At 33.4% G+C, this 23,480-nt stretch overlaps 2 protein-coding genes across 2 annotated transcripts; both read right to left on the bottom strand.

The window, feature by feature from the left end:
* Positions 1–1,887: 1,887 nt before the first annotated feature.
* LOC119607214 lies at positions 1,888–4,617 on the bottom strand. Its single transcript, XM_037961049.1, has 3 exons — positions 4,272–4,617; positions 2,889–2,977; positions 1,888–2,834 (listed from the first exon to the last, which is right to left on the bottom strand). Exons 1-3 carry the CDS (start codon positions 4,571–4,573, stop codon positions 1,963–1,965), a joined length of 1,263 nt encoding a protein of 420 aa, XP_037816977.1. The 5' UTR covers positions 4,574–4,617; the 3' UTR covers positions 1,888–1,962.
* LOC119607212 lies at positions 4,551–23,190 on the bottom strand. The gene is made up of 11 exons (XM_037961035.1): positions 22,895–23,190; positions 22,544–22,640; positions 8,556–8,838; positions 7,204–8,472; positions 6,911–7,142; positions 6,696–6,841; positions 6,007–6,187; positions 5,572–5,940; positions 5,367–5,512; positions 5,159–5,300; positions 4,551–5,093 (listed from the first exon to the last, which is right to left on the bottom strand). The coding sequence occupies exons 1-11, from the start codon at positions 22,947–22,949 to the stop codon at positions 5,089–5,091; spliced, it is 2,925 nt and encodes a 974-aa protein (XP_037816963.1). The 5' UTR covers positions 22,950–23,190; the 3' UTR covers positions 4,551–5,088.
* Between the last annotated feature and the right edge of the window lie 290 nt (positions 23,191–23,480).

Genomic DNA, 23,480 nt, shown 5'->3' with positions numbered 1-23,480 from the left:
ACCAAGAAAACATTTCTAAGAAAAGGAGCGAACAACAGTCCCAAAAGTGGTCAGGTGTCTTCGAATTTGATGTAGTTTAAATCAAGGTCCAAAAAATTTCGGGTATGTATTGGGTAGTATTCTTTTCGAACCTGTAGATGTACCCCTTGGCCGCTATTAGGTCTGTTGAGCTCAATTACATGGAAAATAATGACGGTTATGTGAAAGAACTTATTATCGTAAGATTTTTATAAACTACATTTCCTTTTGTTTCTTAGATTTTCCAACCTGTATTCTGAGGAATTTAACATCTGGAATAACATTACTCCTACTATAAAAAGATAAAATTTCAACGATATCCTGCGTTTCACTGTCCTCTCCTCATGCTCTACATTTGTCTGAATCCTTCGTCCAATATCGTCGAGTGTATTAGAAATCGGACTTACTTATTCTTGTCCTCCTCTCGTTGGTGTCACCCCATACCAAATTTGTTGTCCTACCTCCCGTTCTATTATTCTAAGTGGCCATATGGGATTCTATCGCCAATGTTTTTAATTCAGCCCTTGTTGCATCGAACGGCTTTGCATTCGTCAGGTTAACTCGTTAAGTTCCCTTTATAGTAGTATATTCGCTGTTTCTTTGCAAATATTCCCGAGTGGCATGGTAGCCTCATGAATCATGATACAGAGCTTACCAACTTGAAGAGCATTCGGCTATTACCTTACCTGACCTTACTAGCTAAAATCAGATAAGTTTGGATTACGTGGTCAGTTTGTAATTTAGCCAGCATTCACTGTTTGAGAACGTTTGCAATTTATTAACTTTTGTTATCAAGTTCTCGTTGTCAAATTCGGTTAACAAAACCGCCAGAGACATCAGACGAACGCGCAGTTTTATCTTTTTACACTTTTTTCGTTCGGCCAGTAAGCTAGTGTTAGAAGTGACCTACATCTAACGCAAAATCTTTGGTAATTAGGTCGATTTGTGTCTTGTAGTCATGAAAATTTGGCACAGCGTATCGGAATAATAATCATTTCTAAAACTAATCCACAAGCCCTTTTAACTGCCAAAAACAAAATGCTTCATTCTTAATGAATAACCATATAGTAAATTACTAAATTTCTGTGTAAAGAGAATATTTTACAGGAGCTAGTGGTAGATTACAGTTCCGTATTTTCCAAAGAAATAACTATACTTTGAGAAACTGAGAGAAAAAAGTGTAGATTTAACCGATAAAATTCTCAAACCGAGCGTCTGTTCTAATGGTATTTTAATTTTAAATATTCTATCAAATATAATATATAAACTCGTTATATAACTAGTTCAAAAACCAATGCACACAGAACCAATTCAGAATCTTGAATCGAAAACTTAGAACTAGTAACTTTGCCATTACATACTTGTCTGAAATAATGTTGTGATTATAAAGTATGCTTTCCTAAAGATTATTCACTAGCACAATATAACAAATAGTTTTTAATCGCGGAATATTTAAATATAAATTTCAAAGCAATTTTTGTAATTATTTTTCAATTGATATCACTTATTATATAAAATAATTAGTTGAATTTTATTTTCATATTTTTCAATATGCATTGCCCATTTATCTGAATCGAATAAATGATAAAATACCTTCAACTGGTTCTCATCTAATCTTTAAAATTTCAGACAAAAATCACTGTTCCTAAAATGGTGCACTTGGACTAAAAATCTTCTATAGACCTAGTTCCGAGGATGATAATTTCAAAAAATATGGAACGACTTTCGACTCTGCAACACTTCCACACACCTATTTTAAAAGTTGATGTTGAATGAGTTTAGGATATATGTATGCTTGCGTTGTGGAACTACTTGATAAATTATAAATATAGGTCCTCCTCTTTAACATGGTAATATTTTTAGATTTTATGTATGGTTATATTGTTAATTTTTATGAAAACAGAAAATTTCCTAAATATAGTATATATATATTGATTAAATCTATCATATTGTTGGAATAACATCTTCTGCAGCATCATGATCATTTTCCTTTATTGGTGCTGAGAATTCTCCACCGGATTGCTCGTCGTCTACAGTAGAAACTGCGTTTTCCTTAGGCGATTGTAAGTTGTCTTCTTCAGCCTGTTGATTTGTATCTTCATCTGCAACATGAATTGCATTTTCTTCTGGTTTGGTTGATTGAAGTGATTCCATTTCAGGCATTTCATTAGCCTCCATATGTTCAGTTGTTGGAACATCTAATGCTACAAAATTATCTTTGTCAGCTCCATCCTTAAAATCTTCATCTACAATTTTATCTTCTTCTATTTCATTAACAACTACACCAACTGTATGTTCTTCTGTTATCCAATCTTCTAAAGCACCTTCTTGTTCCGATTTTAATGTAGAACTGCTAGACGATTCTTGCACCTTCAAAGACGCTGTTCGAGCTTTAATTATTGCTGTAAATGGCTGTTCAAAAGTCTGTTGTATACAATCAGCATCACTATCAAATGCCGAACAGGACACACAAGAACTTGTCGTAACATTAAGTGAGCTACAATCTCTACTAATGTCTAAATCGGATGACAGAGACCCTTTTCTCTCTACCTTTTCATGTTTAAAGCAAGTGATTTTAGTTTGTTGAGCAGTATCTTGTGCATTTAGATTTAAATTGTGACAACATTGATTGGAAATGTGTGGTAAAGTTGTATTTGTCGAAATTAAAGATTCCGCTAATTTCTCTTTCCAACTTTTGTGTGGATCTTTTGCGGAATTAGTTACAATATCATATAGTGTATTTATTGTAGACTCAACAAGAGGATTGTTATCACAGAATTTAATTTGTTCTGGACAGTAAATGGGTTCGTGAATGTCTGAGAAATAAAGAAATTATTTTCGAATCCGATATCTATAATTAAAAAACTTACAATTGGGAAAAATATAACTAATTTCTCTTCGAACGTTGGCAAGACATTTGGTAACATGGATATTTTGTTCCATTTCTGTTGAAGTATTACTGTAAAAAATATTAACAATTTGAAAGGTCAATATGTCTGTTTATATCTTGAGTCAAAAATTGGTCGCAGGGTCAAATTAAATAAGTTGTAAATTTCCTTAAATAGACTCTGTGATCTAACTCTCATTTCCTTATGAGTTTCGGCGCATTTTCAAAGCTATCAGCTCCCCTCAAATTCAGGGTTATAAGCGGTTTTAATGCAGTTGTTTATTCCAGGCATGAAATGAGATGTTGCGTTGTTTACGAACACACTCTTCAGATAACAAATTGAGCCAAAATTAAGAGAAAAGGCTGGAGGAGGGAGAGGCAGGACTAATAGAAGTATTAATGAAAGCAAAGTAAGGATCGACACTTCTGCTTTCAGACACAACGCGCAATCTAAGGAAGGATAATGGACAGTTCATTGAAATTTATGTCAGGATTATGGAACATAAAGAACAGGTGAGAGAACCGGATGTGGATGGTTTTCTGCGACTATCTTCGAACACCAATCAGAAGATGGCTCTGTACTCTGATGGAGCATAACATCAGCGTGACATCTGCTCTGCTTAGACAGCAGTGGTGTCGCCTCCTACTAACGAGAACAGTAGAACCAAAAGGGCCGATCGGAATAAGGCTTTTCACATGGTGCTAAAGTTTCCAATTTTAATCGGCTAAGAGCTATTGTGAACACCAGGCGAAGAAAGTAGGATAGAGCAAGAAATCTCTGGCCTATGATTAAACAGAGATATCAAGAGTCATTTACCGCAAAGGAAAGAAGTACACAAGCAGTATGTCGTTAGAGTTATTTAGGGAAAGTCTTCTTCTGGGGATTTGTAGGTGGGTGTTGCGGTGCAACAGTTAAACGCTTGTTCCACAAATATTCTTAATTGATAAGGTATGTTTGGTATTGAACATTTTGTAAAGTTCAGTTTATAATTGTCCTAAGGCCCCATAAGATTTCTTCCGAAATGCTCTCCACGTTCAATATAATATCGATATGTATAAGATAAATGTAAGTAAATGGATCGATATATAGGTCCGCCTTTCAAAATTCACTCTTAATTTACTACTGCTTTGATGGTGGGTATAAACTTCGTCATAGCCGAATATAACTCAATATTTTAATAACTTTTCAAAACCCAAAATTGTTTTTATATCGAAAAATATCGCTTTACTCTTAATCTGAAGAAGTAAACAAGCAAAAATTTTACTTTCTCTGGAAATATATTTTTATAACAGTGTCGAATTGGCTTTTGTGTTTCGATTCTATCTTTCAACACTACTTTTAAAATATTATGAAAATCTTACTTACAAATAACACACCATATCATTGATTAAATCCTCTACCGCACATTCTTTAGCTAAAATAAAAGCTTCCGAATTTCCTTTCGACAATAAGATCACTTGAATCATAAAACCGCGATCTTCAGCCAGATCTTGATAAAATTCAGCAGCCAATTCCGGCGAGAAGCATATTTTACGTTGACCCTTTATAAAGAATCCTTGTTGCAACAAATGTAATAGAAGAGCTTTACGTTTTGCCAAATAATCAGGTTTAATAATTAACAATGTGTCCTGGAACATGATATTCTTTTTATTTTTTTTTTTTTTCATAATTTTTTTATTTTATTTAAAATATTTTTCACACAGTATCTTAGTTAACTAGAAAAAATAAAATACAAGTGTTTGCAGAACTAAAACTATAAGGATTTGAATAAAAGAAGAAGAAAAATAAAAGAAACGCATTTAATGTGATTGAAGATCAACTAACAAACAGTTTTATAAAAATATTATTTAGAATATAAAGATTATAATTTGTATTATTACATCGATATTCATTCCCATTTTCAACTTGTATTTTTTATTTATTAATTTAAATCTTGTGATATTTTGATATATTTTTTGTTTTTGGTAATGTTTGTAATTACATAATTCAAAGGCTTTTTTTCGTGTTTTAAGTATTTGTTTTTTCTTTCAAATAGATGAAAGTGTATAAAAAAGAAATTAATATTTATCAATACGCATCACAATAAAATTAAGAGAATTCACCCGCCTTTTCTTATATCTCCTATTAAAACTCACTTCACAATCACTCTACTCCTTCGATGTTTAAAAATTTATGATTGAAATTAAACTGCAATTAAATAAAACGAAAGCATTATTAATATTGAAATATTAATGTTAAAGTAAAATAAATACCTGAAATTCTGGCAAAAGCCAAATTAGATTTTTCATTTTCGAAACATTTGCCAATATCGCTACAAATGTGAGACTCGTCTACAACAATGCGTTCGGACAAATGCATAATACTCTTGCCATATATGCGTATCATTTCAGAGCACTAGAAATAAAGAAAAAATCAAATTATGAAAAATATATACTAAATCCTTAACAAAAAACCACTTACAATTTGATAATATTTAGCAGGCAAATTATCACAACCCACATCTATCATATCAATGGCACCAATTGTATCGTGTTCGGTGTGTTTTCTTAAATAAGGTAACAAGGCCATTGTAGCTCCATGGCAAACACCACATTCAATAACTTCATCTAAAGGAACAAATATTTTTTAAGTAAATATTTTTTATTTTTGTACTCATTTTACTCACCATTAATCACTTCACTTAAACCAGCAAAGCATAATTGCAATTTCTGACAAATTTCCTTGGGTGGTACACTGCCTACCAAAGTTATAATGGCATTGGCATATTGTTCCACAAACTTGTCACAACTTTTAGCCACTGTCTTGGGCATGTGATTACAAATGTTCTTTATGGTACGTTTAATTTCTTCTTGTTCGGTTTTATTTTTCAATTCCATTTCCATTTTAGTCATTACAAATTCGCACAAAACACAGGTGGGTGGTTCCTGTAGGGTCATGGCTTCATCAATACCCACAAAACGATCATTTTTAATCCATACGGCATTATCGTTTGGCATAGCAATGACATCGTATTTCAAAGCTTCATCAATTTCCACTGCAATTTGTAAATTGGTTTGAAAATATATTCACTTTATAATAATTTCCAAATCTTTCTACTTACAATCTTCTTGTTCGCTGAATAGACACAAGCCTAATTCAGCACAAATCAATTTGGGTTCCATTTCTTTCAATAGTAATTCGGCAATTTTATCACCGTATTTATCAACATATTGATGACATTTTGGCTGCAAATTTTTGCGTAATTTAAGGCATGATTGTTCTAAAGCTTTCTTGATGTCGTCCTGCAAAAATCATAAGAAACATTAGTGATTACATAGTAGAAAATAAAAGGTTTTTTCTTATAATTTTACAGCACAACTTAAGGAAAAACAAAGTTAACGGTATACACAAAACAAACTAAATAAAACGTATAACAAACGCTGGATCGCCAAATATCTTTATGGCAGACAAGCGTTTATCGAATTCATAAATTCATGATTAAATAGACGTGCCACGTGCCACAATCTATATCTTGCTAATCTTCATGAATCATGACTCTATGTCGGTCAAAATTCGTATTATTTCGACGGTACAAAGACAGAAAATTTTTGGGGAAATATTTTACAACCTCTTTCATTTCTCAGCTAGGGCAATTAAAAGGTTACAAATAGAAATAAGTTCCTTATGGGGATCGTGGGTTCGATTCCGCTTAAAAACTTTGATCTGTTTCTACTACGACAGTCATCGTTTATAAAAATTTATATTTTAAACAGATAAGAAAAGAATAATAAAAACGCCCCTAATACTCACTTTGGTGGTATGTTTGTTTAAACGTTTCTCAGCCAATTTTACAATTTCGATGCATAAAATACAATTTGGTGAACTGCCCTCGTTATGTTGTTGGAATACAATTTCAACAGGCATTTCTTCTTCGCTATCGCCGATTTCGTTAAAAGCTAAAGAGAAATAAAATCAACAATTAAACTCTGCCAAGAAATATAATACAAAAAAAAAATAACACAAACCTAAATCTTCGACTTCATCGCTTTCATTTTCTAAACTAATACCCATATCATCTAAATAGTTTTTGGACTTGGGGCACAGTTTCAAAGCCACACAAATTTCTTGAGCTTTGAAGTCGGTTATCAACATATCGATTAATTCGGATGAATAGGTTTGGACAAAGTCCACACATTCGGTTTGTAGTTTTTGTGGTAAATGATTGCATAAGTGACTCAAAACGTTTTCAATATTTTTCTGGAATATAACAAAAATGTAAAAAAATTAAGAAATAGAAATTTTAATTGTTATTAAATACCTTTGATTTATCATTTTTGATTTTTTCCTGGGCCTGTTCGACGGCAAACAAACATAAGGGACAGGTGGGTTTATCTTGTTCATCAGATGGTTGAGGATCAAATACTTCCATATCGTTATGATTTTCATGGTTAGGAGGACACATTTGCATTTTTGGGCAAACTTCACGAGGATCTAAACCTTGAATCAAAAGAGCAATAACCGCATCACCATACATATCAATGAAATTGTGACATTGACCCTTAACACTGTTGGGGAATTTATCGCAAATATTATTGACAGCACGTTTGATTTCATCTTCAGTTGAGGGTGTAGCCAAGGATTCTTGAATGAAATGCAACAAATATTCACAAATAGTGCAAAGTTCGCCACCTTCTACAAGCTGTCCCGGATTAGCAGCACCCATTAGATGGTCAATGGGCAATGTCATGGCTTTGAGATCTTCTTGTGTAAATTTAGGTTCATTTGCACCCAACTTCTTGCGTATGGTTACTTTGATTTCAGCTGGTGGAAGTACAGGCAAAAGTGGCATAATATCACCTTTGAACATGGTATCCGAACCCTTGGGACACACACCAATTAGGAAGCAAGCGCCATTGGCATCCAAATTATTAACCAAACTTTGATAAATCAAGTCATAATATTGATCGACAATACTCAAACATTCGGTACGGAAACCTTTGGTTTGGTTGCACAAACCTTCCATCACTTGTTTGAATTCGGTCTCTGTGGTATTGGCCACTAAAACATCACGCAAATGACGAACCAATTGTTGACACAACTCGCAAGGTATATCATCATTACCGGCTGCCATTAAATCAACAGGTTCTTCCTCTTTAGGATCTTCGGGATGTTGATGATATTTAGCAGCACATACACCAGAAATATGACACACACCAGCTGGCTGTAGATTTTCCTTAATATGATCGTAAATATCATTGAAATAGGTGAGAGCAATATTGGCACAAGCATCCGAAAATGAAGACATTTCACCACACATATGAAGAATATTCTCTAGAACATCATCACGATTGGTTGACTGGAATTTGTTGGTCATTAAGGTGGCCATGTTGTAACAATTGCCACAGCTTAAGAGAGGCTTTTTGGGAGCTTCAACCGACACTTGTTTTGCATGTGTGGGTACAATAATTTCCTCATCACTAACATCGTCTTCCTCCTTAAGGGTACCAGCCAAGGCGGAAGCATAGTGTTTGGATAGTAATCTATCGATTTCAGCATTGTTACAAAGACCAGCAACGGAACAAACTTGCTAAAATGTGTTAACAAATTAAAAGAATTTTTGTGATTAAAAATTAACTTATAGGTCAACATTTGCAGTCTATTAAAACTTACATCGGGATTCATTTGTGATGACAAAGCCTCCACCAATTCGGGTATAAAATTATCAGCCAATTTGCAGCATTCCTTTTTCACAACCTTAATTGGAATAAGATTGCAGGAACCCTCAAATACTTCTTTCAATTCTTCCATAGTTTCATTGCTGCGCAATTGATCGCGGGCCTGGGTGACCATATCTTTGCAAATTTGACAAATCGAATCATTATCAACGGGCACTTGATGATTTTCCCAAACGGTTTGTATGCAATGACGAACAGCATTACAACCTTTAGCATTGCTGTAAAATATGTAAGAAAAATATAAAGAGTATAAAATATGCTTTTGTTATTAAAACTAAAATTAGAATTATAAAAATAAAAATATATTTTACAAAGAAGGTAAAACAATTAATATAAATGGACGATAAGATTAATAAAACAAAAGTAAAACAAGTATAAATACAAATAATGATTAGATAAAAATTTGTTTTTTATTTTAAAAGAAAACAACAAAGAAAGTTTTTTGTTAGCTAAAAAAGTAAACATTTTATTAAAAGCAAAATTGATTTGATAAATTGATAGGAATTTGCAACAATCCAAAAATGCGTATTTATCTAAATCTAGAGTAAATAAAAACTTTTTCATTTATAACCATTTATTGTTTTGTTAACAGAGAAAATATAACAATTGAATAAAATTGTTGAAAAGTTCCAATTCATAATATGTATTAGAAATTATCCTTAAGAATAAAAAACTTGGAAGTTTTCTAGACTTGATATGATGAAAGAGTGGGCTCAAGACCCAAAAAGCAAAAAATACAATTTTGCAACAATCGCAAGGCATGAAAAAACTAAATACATACATTTATATAATTTGGATCCTTCAAAGTTGAAGACTTTCAAAATTTCTTACTTTGCAACAATCTGGATGACTTTGAAATACAAAATCATTTTTGCAATGAAAAATTTTAGAATTTTGAAACCGCACTAATTCAAATTCGCATAAAATAAATTCGCATAAAACGAGGTTTGAGTGTATATCGAATACAAGGTTAAGTCATTTCATTTTGGCTCGAAATCGTTATATATTTTATATACAAGTTCTGTAGATTCTGTTTTGCGCGAGAATTTATATGAAGTTTGAAAACTTCGCGGTAAATTTTCATGAACAAATAAATAATTAACCGTTGAAATGATTTCATTTTATTAGATGCTCTTTGATTAATTTTGACATTATGAAATGTAGGTGATGTAATATTTTTTACTAAATAAGCTGATTGTTTTTTCCAAATTATAATTCATTTAAAAATTAAGTGTTAAATCAACAACTTTGTAACTGATGCCCTCATTGCCATTTAACGACGCACAGTCATAGATATTATGGCCAAAAAACTAAAAAAATCAATTTTAATAATTTTTCAAAACTTTTTTTTGGGAATTGAGAGATTCGTGATAACAAATTTCACTTTCAAAAATATTCATAAATAGACATTTTATTTAAAATTTTTGTTTTTTTAGAATTCAACGAAAAACTATTTTTGGCACATTTTTATAAAAAAGTCTTTGAATTTTTGAAAATTATTTCCCTTTTGTGCGATGTTTTTATTACTTGAGGCGTGTTAAAACTAAGCCTCAATATCCAGTTTACGTATTTTTTGAATTGAATAAGGCCTCCACCGGGCCTATTGTGCGCTCGTCGCACAGTGTCTCAGGTGGGAATTGAACCCACGACATCCGGTCTGATGTCGTGGGTTCTATATCCCTCACTTCGTGGCGATGCATCGCGGTTTTTTGCAAAGGTATATTTTATACTGCGATGTTTAAATTATTTTCGCATTTTGCTGTTTTAATTAATAATAATAAATAACTAAATCGATCGGAATAATAACTACGAAATTAAAAACATTCCGATCGGACAAAAAGCCACATCAGAAGTAAAGTTATTGAATTTCAATTTTGTTATTTTTTAGGAATTTTATCGATTCAGGCATATTTATTTAGAAAATTTTGGTTGTTATGTACAAAAAAAAAAAAACTTTATCTATTGAAATCCTTAAAGTATTTTTTGTCTCAAATTGTTAAAATTTGTATCCAGTTATTTGATGTTCTTTAAAAATTATACATATTTTTTGTCATTCAAAAGTATTTACATATAATCTAGAGTTTTGGAATTGTAATAGAGACGTTTGTTGTGCAAAATTAGGTAATAAATACCAAAATGTTGTTTTAGTTTGAAGAATAATTATATTTAGCTATGTATACATTTTAAGCTAAGATTATTATAGTTTTTTATAGAATTCAATTTCTTTGAAAATCAACCCTGTAGGAAATAAAATAGTAGGTTGATAAAAACCTTAATTATAAATTAACTATTTTGCAAATGATTTCAAATTGGTTTAAATCTCATGCAGATATCAACCAAACATATTGCTTAGAAATAAACTTAAGAAAGAAATAAAAGCAAAAAAAGAAAATAAAAAAAAAAAGATATGAAAACAAAAGAAGTATGCCATGAAATCAAATGGCAATCAAAGCGAACAAAGTCTTTTAGGTGGTGCTCAATTTTAATAAAAATAACAAGAAAAAACAGTCAAATATTAAAAGTTTGTGTTAAAATTAAAAGAGGTGATATTGTTTTTTACAAAAAAGTTCATTAAAATAAATAATGTATAGGAAAAGGCACTTAATAATAACAATATATTTTGACAAAAATTAACTTATATAAAATTTTTTTAAATCGAATTTAAAAAAGTGTTTTTTTTTAAGTTAATAAGAATTTAACTACAATTTAAAAGTCATGCAGTGATAGTCAATTGACTACCGCCTATGACATGCCTATGTTAAAATAATTTGTCGGCGACAAGAAAAAACGTCACATTAACCACTAGATGTGCTTATTAAAAAACCAGTTTAAAGTTACTTTAAAAATAGTTCGATTTCCTACAGGGTAAAGTTCTAAACAAACAAATCTACATATTCGATTTTCCATACATACAGAAGTATAAATACGGCATAATATTACAATTATAGAAAGTTTACTTAATATAAAAACAAATCAAAGTACAAATGCTATTATGATAAACAAAATAGTGGATATTATTGTTTTATGTTTAATCAAAATTAAACCAAGCTCAAATGACCCGCATTTGAACAGACTGACAGACAATACATTAATTCCTTAGAATTGTTGTCAAGTATTATTTTTTAATATGAATGAAAATGATAATTTATTTCTGAAAACAAAAATGCAACTATAAAAATGTCAACAAACAATTAATTTAACATGCATATTTATTTTCAAAATAACTAATCAGCAAATACTATTATTACTTTAAACTTGAAAACTTAAACGAAAAAATATGAACAAACCATAATATATTTAGTCATCAATATTTTAAAAATAGTTTTTTTTATTATGCCATTAATTTAGTGCATTCTTCTTAACATTTAATTGCCTTGTAATTAAATCCTCAGTGGACTTTGATTTGTGTGAACAATTATGCATATGGAAGCATTATTTAAGTTTCTTTTATATTTTTAAAGGCAAAGTAAAGATTTGACTTTATGTTGTTGCCGCATGATAATATAGAAATACATATTTCTTGAAATATTAATGATAAAACAAAATTATGTCTAAGTTTTAAGTGGAGTTAAACTGTACGACTTTTTAATTTTTTTCATTATTGCAAAATGTTATCAATTTGAAGTTAAATTCTTTTATCAAAGACATGCATTGCCCACGCCTTTAACTTTTTGCTTAAAAAATGGCATGAGCTTGTTGTACACTTTAAATTTTGATTTAATTGTAAAATTTTATCAGTAGACATACATAATTTGAATATTATTCATAAAACTTTGACCTAAACTTGTTTTTAATCAGAAATTTTTATTTTAATTTAACGGAAATATTTTATGAAGTCTTTATGAATTTGTACATAAAATCTTTTTGATGATTTCAGAATCGGTAGATATTTTTAGGAATATTCTTCATATTTGAATGGATAGATTATAGGAATGTCAAATCCTAAGTAAGTATTCCCTAAATAGTTCCGAGCAAGTTTCCCTCTTAATTAAGAAACTTATTGGTTCTTAATACAGATATTCATCGATTATAATTTACATGTTTGATTATAATGGACGTATAAAATTTAATTTATCTAAGGCTAAGGTTGTAAGTATCTTTTGTGGGTAAACACTTAACTTTGATATGTGTTTTATACAAAAATTTTACAAGAAAATTAAAACTTTCTATTATATTACTTCAGATTATTTTATTTAATTTACTAAACTTTTATTCAAACAATTTTCTGTAATTATTTCTCAAAACCAATTCTATCATTTATATTCACACTATTAGAAAAATATTCCCACAAAGAAATAAAATTGTTTATAAAAAATATTTAAAATCTGTTTAGAATTGGGTTTCAAATACACAAAGGTCATGTAAATAAACGAACACGAATACGAAATATTTTAAAATATTTGATAAATACATTTTAAAGCCACAAACATGTAAAGTGCTGTTGCTATCACAAAATATGTATTTAGCAATAAGTCTGGTATGGGTTACACCCTTCTCAGAATTAAGCCGGGTAATATTATTAAACACACAAAACAATTTCAATTCGTAGTTTTCTTTGTGACTCAAAAAACAAAGCAAAACTAATGAAAAACAAACAGAAAATAACTAAATATACATACATATTAATGATAGGTAGGTAGGTAGGTAGGTTGATAGGAGGATGTATACTACATCAAATCCGAAGAAATACACCTAGGCCACTATCGGGCCTGTTGTGCGCTCCAATTCAAGAAAAAAAAAAAAAAAAAAAAAAAAAAAAAAAAAAAAAAAAAATTGTTCACTGAATGTATTATTTTTCCATGTTCAGAAACTCAGTTTCCTGGACGTAATTCCTAAGAATCTTCCAATCGGTGTTGGTTAAGAATGTTATTTCTGGAATAACATCACTTCCAAGATACTTGGATCTAACTTCGACGAATGCCTGACAATGGCAAAGACAGTGCTCCAGAGTTTCACTGTCCTCTCCACATGCTCTACATTCGTCTGAATTCGCACGTCCAATTTTGTATAGATGTGCTCGTAATCCTGTGTGTCCACTGAGAATACGTACCATCATACTAACCTCAGACTTGCTCATTTTGAGAAGATTTCTCGTCTTGCTCTCATCAGGGTCACCCCATAGAATCTTTGTGGTTCTACCCACCGTTTCATTATTCCAAGAGGCCTTATGGGATTCTCTCATCCATATTTTTAATTCAGCTTTTGTTGCGTCGAATGGTTTTGCGTTTGTCAGGTTAACTACATCGAGCTCCCTTCCCTTTAAAGCTATTACATTCGCCCTTTCGTTGCCGACTACTCCCGAGTGGCCTGGTACCCATATGATGTGAACCTTACCTCTGGGAGAGTATTCAGTTAAAGCTTTCTTACAATCCAATACAGTCTTAGATTTAATTCTATCACCTGATATCGCACAAATTGCCTTCTGGCTGTCGGTAAATATATTAAGCCCTGTGGGCGCCATATTTATTCTAATCCAATTTACACATTCCGTTATTGCTCGTACTTCTGCCTGGAAGCTTGTGTTATGATTAGGTAAACGGTGGTATATTTCTGTTTCTGGGTCTTCAATATAGAACCCCAGACCCACTTTGTCCCCTAATTTAGAGCCATCCGTGTAGCAACGGATTCCTACTGGTATTTGCTCTAATGTTCCGCTTGACCAAGACATTCTATCTGGGATTAGCGTTTCAAAGTTTCCGACATATTCAGTGTCTGGTATGCGATCAGGCACGTCCGATGAATGTGTATAACCTTCCAATGTGTCCAGTATACATTGATGACGTGTCCTATAACCGTTTTTGGCCAGTTCGCCTAAAGTAAAGAGCCGTTCGGCTGTAAGCGCCGCCTCATATCTTATATATGTTTCAATGGGTGGAATATCTAGCAACGTTTCCAGAGCCTTGGTTGAAGTAGTACACATGGCACCACTTATACCCAAGCAGCATGTACGCTGAACTCCCTGCAGTAGTTTGATATTACACTTTTTGTCCAAAGCACTCCACCAAATTATTGAAGCATAAGCTAGAATTGGTCTAATTACACTTTTATAAAGCCAGTTTGTCATAGTAGGACTAAGACCCCATTTCATGCCTATGGTTCTCCTACATATCGCCCAGCACCGATGTGCCTTGTTGATCCTATCCTCTATGTGGTGTCTCCATTTTAATTTCCGGTCAAGTATTACACCTAAGTACTTAACTTTGTCTGTCACCGGTATCTTCTTGCCCAAGAAGCAAGGTTCAGTATATGTAGAAATTTTTGTCTTTCTTGTGAAAAGACAGATTTCCGTCTTCGCCGGGTTAACATTGAGGCCTCTCGGTTGAGCCCAGCTCAAGGCCGTATTCAGAGCCTCCTCAGCTCTTCTACACAAGTAATTTGGATCCTTTCCCTTTAAAAGTATTACGACATCGTCTGCATAGCAGACAGGTCTAAGTCCTTTCTCGGTTAGGGTCCTTAGGAGGCTATTAATCGTGGTGACCCAGAGTAAAGGTGACAAAATGCCACCCTGTGGTATACCGCGAAATACCTTTTTCCTGATAGTTATATCGTACATCTCGCAGCTTATCCATCTGTTCCTTAGCATGTAGTTGATCCAGTTACGGAGCACCCGGTCAACATAAAACTGGTCTAGGGATTGGATAAGGGTATCAGTGTGCACGTTATTGAAAGCGCCTTCGATGTCAATGCATACTGCCAGTGTATACAGTTTGCTATCGAAAGATTCACTTATGTAGTGGACAACTTCATTTAAAGCGGTTTCCACCGATCGTCCCTTTACATAAGCATGCTGCTTATATTTAAGGTCATTGTATGGTATGCTGCTTTTAACCATGCTATCGACTATCCGTTCCAAGGTTTTAAGTAGGAAGGACGTAAGACTTATCGGTCGATAGGACTTAGGTGTCGCATAGCTAGGTTTCCCTGGTTTGGGTATAAATATTACCTTTGCATCCTGCCATTTAACTGGGGTATATGCGAATTTTAAGCATGCAGTGAATATCTGTGACAGATGTACGGAAACCAGTCCCGCCTCCATCTGCAAAAGTGCCGGGAAAATTCCATCCGGCCCTGCAGCTTTATAGGGAGCAAAGCTCTTGATTGCCCCTTTAACCATGTCAGTTGTAATAACTATTTCCGTGTTACCCTCCCCTTCCTCCAATATCGGTTCATCTATGTTATTCGATATACCGGGTGGGAAATGAGAATCCATTAGGAGTTTCATTGTCTCCTCCATATCCTCAAGCCTCCTGCCCGTGTCATCGATCATAGATTCCGGTTGGACATGAGTTTTGGATAGGAATTTTTTTATCTTCGATACGTCATTTACGCTATCTACCTGTTCACAGAAAAGTTTCCAGGAGTCTCGTTTGGCTTTTCGAACGATTTTCTTATATTCACCAAGTTTATTACGATACTCATCCCAGTATACTGCGGTCTTTTTACGCCGTGCCCGGTTAAATAGTTTGCGAAGAGTCTTCCCAAGGTTCCGGATCTCCCCAGTTACCCAGGGTTTTTCCTGGGCAGATCTCCGCTCTCGCAGAGGGCAGCTGTCCTCGAACGATTCAACCAGGGCACTTGTGAACGTTTCCACTTTGGCATCTATATCCTCTTTATTTCGACATTGAAAAGTATCCTGACCTAAACGGTTCTTTAGTAAGGCCCCGAACATTGTCCAATTAGTTTTAGACTTATTCCGAAACTTTATCGGCTTTGGTGGTGGCCTTAGTATTTTGAATCTTATGTACCGATGATCAGAAAAGGAGTGCTCGTCCGAAACTCTCCAATCCTGAATTTCGTTTATAAGCTCTTCTGAACATATAGTTATATCTAATACTTCTTCTCTGATTCTATTGACGAAGGTAGCTTTATTACCTAAGTTCAATGTTATCAAGTCTTTAGTATTAAAGAAATCCATGAGGGCTTGTCCCCTGCGATTGGTGTTTGTACTACCCCAAGCTACATGATGCGAGTTGGCATCACAACCTATTACAATTTTCTTATTTTTCCTTTGTGCCTCTTCAACCAGTTTCATCAGATCCGACGTTGGTGGTAGGGTCGGAGAATCGAAAGGCAGGTAAATAGATGCAAGGAATATGTTGCCTCGACCTTGCTTCAGCACCGTTGCATCCGATGTTGATAATCCTGTTGAGAGGAGAAAACATAAGTTCTTGTGACATAAGATACATGTTCTCGGGCGAGATCCTGTATCAGCGTAGAAAAGTTGGAAATTTACGTGATTTAATCCAGAAACCTTGTTGCGAATCGTCCAAGGTTCCTGGATTAAAGCTATATGTATTTTACCTGTGTTGATTTTAGCCATCAGAGCGTTGGTAGCTGTCTCGCTCCGATGGAGGTTTATTTGGATAACCTCAATCATGGTCATCCATTAAACTGTCTTCCAGCGAGTTGGTGGTCACCTCCTCGCTCTTTGGATTTGACTCCTCCGGATAGCCTGAAGTGGCTATTAATGCAGTGAGTACTGTTGATGGCACTGCGGTGTCCTTATCAGGCATAGGAATAGCAGTATTTTTAATAGACACATTCCCAATTCTGGAGAGCATTGCTGTTCTGTCTTCTGGCGGGTGAGTGATTTCCTCCTCGCTTTTAGGATTTGACTCCTCAACATTGCTAGTACTTGCTAATGATGCTTTGGGTACTGTCTTAGGTGTTTTAGTGTCCTTGTCGGGGCCGGTTTTGACAGCCCTTTCAATCGGCGCCTTCCCAATTTTGGAAAGGGCAACTACACTTTCTTCTGGCGAGTTAATGGTAAATTCCTCGATTTTAGGATTTGACTCCTCAACGTTATCAGTAGTGGATACTGTGGTCTTAGGTTTTTTAGTGTCCTTTTCGAGGCTTGTTGTAACAGCCCTTCCAATCGGCACCTTCCCAATTTTCAATATGACAGATTTAGAGGCGAAGTAAGCCCTACCTTTATTCTTGGCAAGACTAGCCATGGATTTCTGGTCGATACCTATTACAAATAAAGTTCCCTCAGGTTCTTCTTTCCTGTAAAAGACATCCCATTTTTCCACGGCCAGCTCAGCATTTTGACCTCCAAGAATTTCCAGTATACGTTCATTAGCCAGTTTACTGCCCCATCCTTTTATGTAGACAGTGGACTTTAGGAGCACCGGAAGCTCGCTCTTCTTTGCCAGTCCCAGCCTAGCGCCGTCCCAGGGAGGAGGGATACTTTCCACCAAGTTCTTTAGGGTGCTAACACATTGGTGAGATGCCAACCTCATCAACATCACGCCCATGCTGAACTCGCAGCTCTCGCTCTCTATTGGTTGTTTGCCCTTTGAAGCTATTGCATGGTCCACTATCTTATTGTTGACCAGGTCTTCTATTTTACTCTGTTGGTCTATTGGAATTTTGCCTGTCGGATTACCGGCATCGTAAACTGCATAGCAGAGATCGTCCCGGTGCCTACTTCTGGCAACTTTGGCGTAAGATGGCGGCTCTTTACCTTTTCCTCCGTCTAGCTTCTCCTTCCTCGTTTTTCGGGGCTTCTTTTGAGATTCCCTTACCTTCGAGGTTGATTTCGCCGACGTGTTCGTCTTCGGAATATCTGGCTTGGCGTTGTCACCCTTACTCGCAGGATTCTCACTTGAGATTCCTTTGAGTGAAGTATGGCTTGGCTTCGACTGTGTATTAGAAGACGGGGAGCTCTTTTTCTTCTTAGGCTTATTCTCAGTTGTCAACTCCTCGGGAGACCTGATCCTTTTTGCCTCAGATCTTGTGAGAGAGTCCGATTTTTCCTTTGGAGTGTCGTGGGATTGACTAACTATGATTTCCTGAAGCATCTTTTTCAACTTCCTCCTCTGTGCTCCAGAAAGTCTTTTCTTAGTAATAGGTAGTTTAGCTATGCTATCACTCACCTCTTTCACCATTTGCTCTACTTCATCCTTTTTGGGATTTGCTATAATGGTATTATTATTATTATCATCTGAGGATTCAGAGTCGGAACCCTCACCTATATTTAAAGGCTGAGGTAGCTTAGAGCTCTCTCCGAGTACATCCTTCTCTTTCACCCCTATATTTTTGCCAGCGGCATGCTGTACACTTGACGCATTGTCCGCCACGGAGGCCAAGGTACCCACCTCCGTAGTAGTATTCTGCTCACGATTGCAGGATGACGACGACACGTGACTCGCGAGTAGATCAACACTTGCCGCCGGTACTGGGTTATTTAGGCCCTGCACCGTAACTTTTATCTTTTTATTTTTATTTTCCATATTTGTTTTTTTTTTTTTTTCCAGTTTTTTGGTCCGCGGGGAATATAATATTAATGATAAAAACAAACAATAAAATGCACCCGCAGCAACCAAAAATTGCATTTGTTTTAAGAAAAATTATCAGAAAATTAAAAAAATAAAACAGAACAAACAACCTCCTCTCTTGTCCCGACAATTTAATTTGAACTTTATTAGTCATGAGCATGAGAAGGTACACACTAACAATATAAAGTAAAATAAAGCAAAACAATTAAATTAAATAAACTAAACTAAAAAACAATGAACCGTCAGGCTAGCCATGGTCCAACTTGTATTATTTCTTATTATTCAAATAATGTTTTTACATCAAAAATATTTTTTATATAGCGGCTTAAGAAGAGTAATGGTATTTTTATAGTAAAAAAAAAACAACATAATATATAAAAATATAAACACTATTATAGTTAAATCATTATGGAGGTTATCACAAAAGCCATTAATCCCAATTGTGCTAATATTTTGCTATTGTTTTGTTGGTAAAATAATAATCGAATAGAAAAATTCACATCAACGTTTATCTGCTTGATCAGTTATTAAAATGTACCATGTCTTTTTTTCTTTCTCATTTTTGCAAAAACAAAAATGTGCTAAATAATATAATGCGTTTGTTTATGTTTTAGTTTTTAAGCGGTTCCAATTTTTACAAAAATTACCACCAGCAAAATCTTTCTACCACAAAATTTTAAAGAATTGAATTGAGATACAAATTTTTTTAAAAGTAGTTACAAGCTCTTTAATAAGAGAATTTACCCACGAAAGCAACTGTTTTAAAATCACTATTAACTATCAAAAATAACTATAATGTATATATGTACATATCGTCACCTGAAACGCAAACGGCCCTAAATAACCAATTCAAAAAATTCAAAATAGATTTTATTGATTATAATGTATTGCATCAAAACAAATGTCCACATAAAAAATTGGACTCCTCCGACCAAAATGAGCGATTTTATTAACAAAAAACAAAAGGCCCTATCTACAAAAACATTTAAATATTAAAGGTAAAAAGTCCAATTTATTCATTTTTATATACGCCATTGTTAACTATCATAACAACTGATAGGTTTCACTATTAAACAATTTGTTTATTTACTACAAATAAATCGCGTTGATAGAAACAAACTTTTCAATTTCAATAGTTTTTTGCTTCTCCTAAAATTTTAAAAATGATAGATAGGACCGATTGCGTTTTAGGTGACGATATAAAGGTGACGATTAAAGTTTTAAAACGCCTGTTTTTAAAGAATTACTATGTTATCACTATTTGATAAGGAAATTAGTTTTCGGTCACGTATAAGATGTAATAAACGAGATATTTATGTTTATGCAAAAAAATTATTATTAATACTAATTTCTTTCCAAAATAATTACAATAAAAAACTATGCAACAAACATTTGACTTAATACATATTAATTAGGCAGAAAACTTGCTCATATCAATTGCTCATAATGAAACAGATCTTAGAGCCAAATAAAAACTTAGAAGAACCAACCAGAGGTCCAAACAATCATAGCTAAATCGTATAATAGTGGACGACTATTAAATAAATTATACATTTTCAAAGCTAATACAAAGTAGGAGTAGACAGACAAATAGTTGTATTACCAGCTACCAACACATAAAAGCCGCTCAGACGTTAATTTGTTGTTGTTGTGTTCAAGGGTGAACGTGAGAACCAACTTCAGTATATTGGACGGAATCTCTTTGTCTTTTTAATTTAAAATATTTTTTAAGTGTTTCTATATAAAAAATTTCTTCCCAAATACTGAATATGGGCCGCAGAATTGAGATCGATTGTTAATCGGTGCAAAGAGAGTTCACGCACCACAAATTTATCAAACTTCATCTCTCAAGTGTCCAGAATAAAGCCCAATATGTTTACCAATATGACAAATTTTAATATAAACAAGTAGGAAAGTATAATCGGACATGACCGACTATATGATAACCTACACCATGGGTATATTTTAAAAAGTATATATTTTTCATAAAGAAACCTTTATGTTGAATATTACCTTAATTCCGATGTATTTAAACAATTTATTGATGAAAAACAAAACCTATAAAAGAGGCTTTATATGGGAGTTAGAGTCAAATATGCGCCGATCCTCAACAAATTGGGAAGAGGGATGTATTTTTATATAAAGGTTAGTTATGCTGAATTTCATCGCGATACTAAGGGGGGTTTGTATGGGGACTAGGGTCAAACGACGCCCGATCATTGTAAAAATTGGCATGGTCATTTATGCCTATATAAAATATATAAATGAGATAGTAGTACATTTTAGGTAGTTATAAGTTACAAATACGAAATCAAAAGGTCAGGTTGTACGGGGGATAGGTGAAATAATGGACCAACCATCAACCATTTTAAATAGGCATCGTCCTAGTGCTCGTATGGTCCACATTTTATTAAAATATCTTGAAAATTGTGGCCTGTAGCACAAGGTTTACATGGACAGCCAGCCAGCAGGACAGACGGACATGTCTTAAACGACTCAGAATGTAATTCTGAGTCGAACGGTATACTTTAAGGTTTAAGGTTTAGGACCAATATTTTTATGCGTTACAAACATCAGCACAAAAGTATAATACCCTCCCCACTATAGTGGTATATGGTATAAAAAGTAGTGGCGCATCACCAAACAGTAAATAAGTAAAAATAATTTTGAACAAGTTATTGACAATATTTTCATAAGTCGAATTCCTTAAACAGACATAACTGCTTCCTTTTTACCACTCGACTGTTCCCCCTTTTAAACCTTCTAATAGGTCACCAACCTTTCTTCTTTTTGTGAGTTCGAATAGGTATAGTAGGTATTTATACCACATATATAACATTTATACTATTAAAATTTTTTGATATTTTTATCCAAAACACTTATACAAATAGAAAATGCTGTCGCGTAAAACCGCTAATACAAGCAGCGTACACACATCTGGCACCATTAGGTTGTTGATGTGTTTGTTGTTTATAATTTTTCGAGTGTATTTATTTGATTGTTATTGTTTTCAATTTGTATTTGTAGAAATGGAAACAAAAACAAATTGAACGATTATGAATCGATGACGAGCCGCTTATCAACAAATTCATACTATTGTTGCTGTTTTACTTAATAGTTACGTCCAAACAAAGAAAATACGACTTTTTAACAACACTAATAATAATAAAATGTTTTTGACAAAACAACTGTACGTAAACTGCAAACAAAAAATTTGTTTTATTTAATTTTTTATAATTTGTGGCAGTAATTCGTATTTTTTTTCAACAAGTGTTTGCTGGCTGACTTACAATTGTTTGTTAGTTCTTAGTGCAACGAACATTTTCTGGAAATTAGTTGAAACTTTTTTTAGCCACACACAACTAGAAACGACCAAGAAAAATGCTGTTGCACAAGAAATATAGAAATTACAGCCAATGACCATACGAGTCGGTCGGGGGCACTACACTACTTACTGCAAAAATGACAATGCAATTTTTTTCTACTTTTCTTTTAATGTTTGTTAGGAGGCTTTAAAATATTTTTAGGAGGAAATTAAGTTAATAAGTGTAAGTTAATTAATATAGTTTTCTTTATATTCCTTAGTACCTAGATTGACTACAAATTAGTGCAAATGAATAATAGAAGTTGTTTTATTACTTACGTTATATTACTGCACCAATAGGAGGGACCCCAGGTGCATTTTTCAGCACCTAACATACGATTTTGGTTAAGGGGTGATGAATCAACAATACCCAAACCTAAAAGAAATAATTTTAACAAAAGAAAAAGTATCTTGTTTACTTTCTTTATTAAATTTTCGTTTCATATTTTTTCAATTTTTTGTTAAAACGCAAATTGCTATTCGTTTTTTCTGTTAACACACAATAAAACAAATTGCTAAAACAAACACACAAACAAATATCTATATTTCTTTCCTATTTTATAATTAGTATAATTATTCTGTTGTTGGCTTGTATCTTTTATTGCAATTCATTTAATTTTTTTTACTTACCAATAACTGCAAATGCAGCTACGATGGCACAAAGGCCATTATTAAATTGTTTCATTTTTTAATTATTTACTCAATTCCTTCCTTAAAATATCCTTAATTAACAAACACTTGAAAAAACTATAGGAAATTAATTTACTTTATAAAAACACTAATTACTTCTTTTCCAAACTTCTCAGAAAGTCTGTCGGTCACGAATGCAGCAGAATGAATAATCGCAATTGCGGAATAAAAAAATAAACACAGAGATACAAGCCGAGACGGCTCAAATCGACGGCGGCTGGCCGCCGGTAATATTTTGCAAGCTGCGCCGCCGCCGAATTCTATCGACTCAAAAGCTAAGCCTGCTTAAACCTAGCCGCTGATAAAGATTGGAATCGCACATGTATTTCAGAAAATAATTTCACCAATTTGAGCGGAGTTTCCACCTAGCCGCTGATAAAGATTGGAATCGCACATGTATTTCAGAAATAATTTCACCAATTTGAGCGGAGTTTCCACCATTTTAAATTCTTATGCAAATTGAAAAGAGTTGCCACACAACATTGTGCTAACATTAAATAAATGAAAACTACTATAATAATGTCCA

This window comes from Lucilia sericata, unplaced genomic scaffold (genome assembly GCF_015586225.1).
Source record: "Lucilia sericata isolate MDLA Ls3-8-SP2 unplaced genomic scaffold, ASM1558622v1 Contig000677F_arrow, whole genome shotgun sequence".
In the NCBI taxonomy this organism is placed as follows: domain Eukaryota; kingdom Metazoa; phylum Arthropoda; class Insecta; order Diptera; family Calliphoridae; genus Lucilia; species Lucilia sericata.
Note: the sequence above shows the minus strand (reverse complement) of the source record. Positions and strands in the feature narration are given on the sequence as shown.

Excerpts from the sequence above, each read along its gene's own strand:
- LOC119607214 (XM_037961049.1), bottom strand. The coding sequence starts at position 4,573 with ATGAAAAAAAAAAAAAATAAAAAGAATATCATGTTCCAGGACACATTG. Across the intron at positions 2,978-4,271 it reads AATGATATGGTGTGTTATTT|TAATACTTCAACAGAAATGG; the intron begins GTAAGTAAGATT and ends TATTTTTTACAG. Across the intron at positions 2,835-2,888 it reads TAGTTATATTTTTCCCAATT|ACATTCACGAACCCATTTAC; the intron begins GTAAGTTTTTTA and ends TTTATTTCTCAG.
- LOC119607212 (XM_037961035.1), bottom strand. The coding sequence starts at position 22,949 with ATGAAACAATTTAATAATGGCCTTTGTGCCATCGTAGCTGCATTTGCA. Across the intron at positions 8,473-8,555 it reads CATCACAAATGAATCCCGAT|CAAGTTTGTTCCGTTGCTGG; the intron begins GTAAGTTTTAAT and ends AACACATTTTAG. Across the intron at positions 5,941-6,006 it reads ATTCAGCGAACAAGAAGATT|TGGAAATTGATGAAGCTTTG; the intron begins GTAAGTAGAAAG and ends TACAAATTGCAG.